The 4,894-nt window shown below is 36.7% G+C and overlaps 1 protein-coding gene across 1 annotated transcript in view; it reads left to right on the top strand.

Annotated features, from left to right (window-relative positions):
• The first annotated feature begins 3,062 nt into the window (after positions 1 to 3,062).
• Positions 3,063 to 4,894, top strand: part of nlrc5 (NLR family, CARD domain containing 5) — a 28,444-nt gene continuing 26,612 nt past the window's right edge. Inside the window, exons 1-2 of the mRNA XM_035156038.2 lie at positions 3,063 to 3,152; positions 4,393 to 4,739. Of these exons, the coding sequence (XP_035011929.1) occupies positions 4,409 to 4,739 (331 nt within the window). The 5' untranslated portion in view covers positions 3,063 to 3,152; positions 4,393 to 4,408. The remainder of the gene's footprint in view (positions 3,153 to 4,392; positions 4,740 to 4,894) is intronic.

Below are 4,894 nucleotides of genomic sequence, written 5' to 3'. Positions count from 1 at the left end.
CTGTGTAGAATGTCAAAAAACAAAAATCTTAAACTACACCATTGGCAAAGTGCATTGTTTATTTTTTTTACTGAACTGTTTACTTTTCTATTGCAAATAATGTATTTTCATAACTACAGATTGCCCTCGGCTTGGTACAGGTTTTTAAACTTGTTAACACTAACCATTACATTGGTTTTATCCAAACTGGATGAATAACATCTGGGGCCATTGACAAACTGACTAATACACACCTTCCCTGTACATATGTAAAAAAAGTCAATCAATCAATTGTAAAAATTCATACATACCTTCCCCTTTCCCTTTGAGAAAATAGTGCTATATTCCAGAATCCTGTCAAAAAGGTAGTATTTTAGAGCAGGACATGAAGAAAACTGAACAGTACAAAATACAATATAATCAAATATAATCAAATATTAACAAAGTTAAAAGGAAGAAACAGCCAAAAGCACAGTGTGCACTGGATAATAACTTAATACATCTTTGCACTTTTACATGACATATATTGTAAACTAATTTATAATATGAGGATTACATGTGAATGTTACAACACTCAATAGTAGATGTCTTCACCAGAGATAGGAGCTTCACCAGTCCACAAACTCCTAAGGTATCTGCAGGGCCCCTTATATACAGTCCCGTTTGCTTGCAAAGCAAAGGTCTAAGCTTGCCCCCCCTCCAAATACGGTTAGACTGACAGATGAGTCTTGAGACATTTGAATTATTTTGGGGTCACTAAATTTGGGAGAATCACTTTCTAATGTGACTTTTGAATTATTTTCAAACACTCAAACATATATACTGTATTCATACATTGATAGTAATGGATTAATGGTTTCATATAAATACCTTAACCTTAAGGTATGAACAGCTGTAAGATTTGTGTGTAATATAGCCCAATAAAATGTTCTGGGTTCACTAGGGATATTTTAAAAGTTATGTTGTTCACTTTGAAGTTTCAAAACATGACACATAAATATTTTTGCATTATTTGATACTGTGATGAAACCTTGGAAACCAATTAAGCTTTTAAATGGTTAATTATCATGTCCTTTGCTTTAAGGTTTGAGTTATGTGGTGAGTTTATAAGACGTTAGGAGAAATGCAAACATGTTGTTAAATTTAATAGCTGCTGTTCGTAAAGAAAAACACATGGTGGAGGGGGGTGACAGGTTTGTGGGTGTTGCTGTCTGATGAGCGGATGCAGCTGATGTTTCTCTGCTTGTACTTGTTTGATCATTTCTTGTTCTGTTGAGGTCGGGAACAGATTATTTCCTTTTCATAGATTAGAGGTAAAGTTTGGTTTGTACTTGTTTTGACATAATGCTGCATTTCATCGACAAAGTAAATGTCCAGTAAAAGCAGGGATTTTTAGAAAGCAATCAATGCTCCATTGAAGTTTAAACCAGTATTTTTCTCTAAGAAAAATCTTAATCATTTCCTCTGAATAGTATGAATACTATGAATTGAATTTTAATCAAATTGTTATTGGGATCTTTACTGTTCACATGAACCCAGTATGTATTATGTGACATTTGTCAGATTACTTGGGGTCCAGCACATGCTATGTTTCTTTGAGCTACATTTTTCAGGGGCCCTCTGTCATAATCCATCATGTAACTTGAGCAGTTGCAAAGTATGGGGTTTAATGAAGTTGTCTTGTCATGAAAGAGTAAGAGGGTGCTGGGCTTACTCTGAATTGGTTGAATGCAGTTTTAAGCAATATCTAAAGTTTAGTGAGGACAATGATTGTTTTCACTTGGGTGCCAACAAGTAAATGAATTAAATATATCTGTATTAATATTTAATTTTAATGAATTATTTGAAAACATGTAGGTAATAATCCAAACGCAAATAGATGAATACTTAGAAAATAAATGTCAGTTGCGAGGTTAATACTACAAGTTGTAGAGAGTCTGACACAATTAGTACAGGGATGCTAGGTCGAAAAGCATGTGTACTAAGATGTTTTACTAGCTGCTCTTCAGTCAGCCCAGAAAACCCAGTTGTCACTGAAAAAATCAGTGTCATCAGTCGATGACGGTTTTAAAATTGGGTAAGTTAGTTTTAGGATATTTTTTGTGATGTTCCACAAGGAAGACAAATCATAAGGATGGGTATCGCCTGTTTGTAAAAGTGTGTCTGGGATGAGTCAAAATCCATTTGAAACAATTGTTATTGTAATAAACATTACATCTCTTCGTTTAGGATCACCTAAGATTGAGCATGCTGCATCTATCCAAATACGCCTGTTCAATGTAATGAGATAGGTGTCAGGACACTAAGAATAAAGGTGGGAACTGGGAGGTCAGAGGTTAGGTGGTGTTGTGCCACTGTGTGAGGTGGGAGTTTTGAGGCACAAGGCAGTTGCTAAGGTTTTTGTAAAACAACAGGCACCAGCTCTTTTCTGGGTCATGGTCCCGTACTGGCACATGACAGACAACCAGTCTCCTTGCTCTCTCCCTCCTTCTCTGATAGATATTCCTGTTTTACAGTAAGAGCTGTTTATTTAAACCACACTAATTCAATTATTTAATACTTACAGCTCAATTATATGAATCCATGTCCAGAATGTACCTCACACACTTGTACAGGCTTCAGTAAGAATCATTGTCTGAGCCATGCAGGTTCATTGGTTTCCATGTACACACAATCAAGCGCTGAGCTCATCATTAGCGAAGGGGCCTTACCAAACGTTAATCTTGTTTGCACAAGTTATTATCAAGTTACTATAGCACAAGATATTTATTGAAGAAGATGTTTGTGTTTTATTGTTGCACCTGCATGTCACACAATGAAATCGTTGTTGCTCAGCTGGAAGGACTGTTTCAATCATAAAACTTGAGAAATTTCCTCTTAAAAGCTAAAAACGTGTTTATTAACTCACAATTAGTGCACAATGTATTTATCTTGTGCACACAAGACAATGAAGTTGTGCACACGAGATCTAGTTTTTACTAGATCGTTGTCTTTTGCGCACAAGATAAATAAATTGTGCACTAATTGTGAGTTATTAAAGACATGACGGCTCCGGCAGAACTAATGGCAGTTTTGTTTACGCAAAAGCGAAACCAAAAGTCCTCTGACTTGGTTTCGTTTCACAATAATAGACCGTGGCTGCAGAGAGATGCGGTGAACGACACCAGCTGTCGGTAAGTGTCGATTTTACGATAACTTAACTACTGTGAATTTAACCCAATAAACACAAATGCGTCGTTGTGTTCACCACGAAATGTGTTTGTGCGGATTTACGGTGTGAAGACTCCGCAGACTCCGTGTCCTTAAATGACCTCGGTTCGCTGAGGCTTTGGGGACACGATGGAGGAAATGCACAGGAAACATAAACGCCCTCTCTCTTTGAGTTTTAACATAAAAAACATTTATACCGAAGAAACGAGAAGTTTAATGATGATTACAGCGGTGAAATACAACATGTGCGCAACATATAATAAAAACTCAGGAAACATGCGTTCAAAACAAATGCACATGCACCTTATTCTATGTCAGAAATAAACTCTTTAAACACTGAGAATACACACACACATAATATGATTAAGTACACGATGATAAATATATACTGTGTGATAATATATTGTCATTTAGGCAGATTTAACGTATTATTATCTCCTATTTATATGTATGGATAATATAATGCGTAAAACTATCATTAGTGTAATATGAGTCTATTTCTTTATAATTACTCTTTCACTTTCACATTTTAATTCAATATTGTGGCTGAAAAAACACAACGTGATATCTAAGCCAATGGAAACATTTGGCAATTTGATGTCAATGAAAAAGGAGAAACGTTTTAACTGTTATTAATGAAAGCAAATATGTGCTGCAAGTCATTGAAGGAGGCAAATTATATGCGACTGAACATGAGGGTCTTCAAGAAGTAAATAACTCAGATTTAATAATTGTCGACGTCTACAGATGAATGATTCATACCCATGAATCCAGTGTGCAAACTGTGAAGTGTGTGTGTGTGTTTTATTGACTTATAGGGACTATATGAAGTCCAGGTAGATCTCCGGTCAGTTTAGACAGGTGTTTATTCTTCCACCCACTCAAGAAGATGTTGACTTTATATATTTGAATTAGATGTTAAAGTTCAATGTAATGGGTCCCTTTTAAGGAAGTGTTTTCTATCATGTTGAGTTAGTGTGAATGAATCAAGAAACGTCACAGTGATTTGATTAAATATTTTGTGTGTTTAATGCATGAGTTTAACTTTATTTGAACATTAAACTTATGCAATAAAGTTACGTGGAACTTAAATATGTAATTGAAATACATAAAGTCAGTATTTTAGGCAGAAAAACGTTTGAGGCGAATTGTGTGTCAATTTGTTTTGTGCTTGTGTCCATGTGTCCTTGTTTTGTGCCTCAGCTGATGGAGTCTGACCATGGATGAGAACCTTGACCCTGGCGATGAAAATGTAAACGTCGTCTTGGCTCAGGAATCCTCCGAACTGTTCCACATCCTCAGCAGTCAGTCGCCCGACATCATAAAGAAGTTGTGCCAAATGATGCCTGGTGGTGCGACGTGGAGCGTTGGTGCTCAGCTCGAAGCCCCCCCTCGCTCCTCTGCAGCAGGTATCAAAGATGCGTTGGACTATTTCAGCACGGCCAAGGCCGCGGATTGCCGCAACTTCCTCCAAATCATGTGCATCCTGTGTGAGAATATCCCCATGCGCCTGGAATCTAGGCTAATGTCAGCGGCTGGATATGCAAATAGTGAGTATGAAATGAAGATTCAAATGTTGAAAGGTTAGACTGTTGTGAGAGCATCAGTCTGTGTTAAGGTGGCCTTTACATGCAGGACTGTATCACACAGCCAATTCAGCTTTCAAAATAAAATGTAGTTTACCTGGTAGATGACACAAATTTAA

The sequence above is a fragment of the Hippoglossus stenolepis genome, chromosome 5 (genome assembly GCF_022539355.2).
Source record: "Hippoglossus stenolepis isolate QCI-W04-F060 chromosome 5, HSTE1.2, whole genome shotgun sequence".
NCBI lineage: Eukaryota > Metazoa > Chordata > Actinopteri > Pleuronectiformes > Pleuronectidae > Hippoglossus > Hippoglossus stenolepis.
This window is presented reverse-complemented; position numbering and strand designations above follow the sequence as displayed.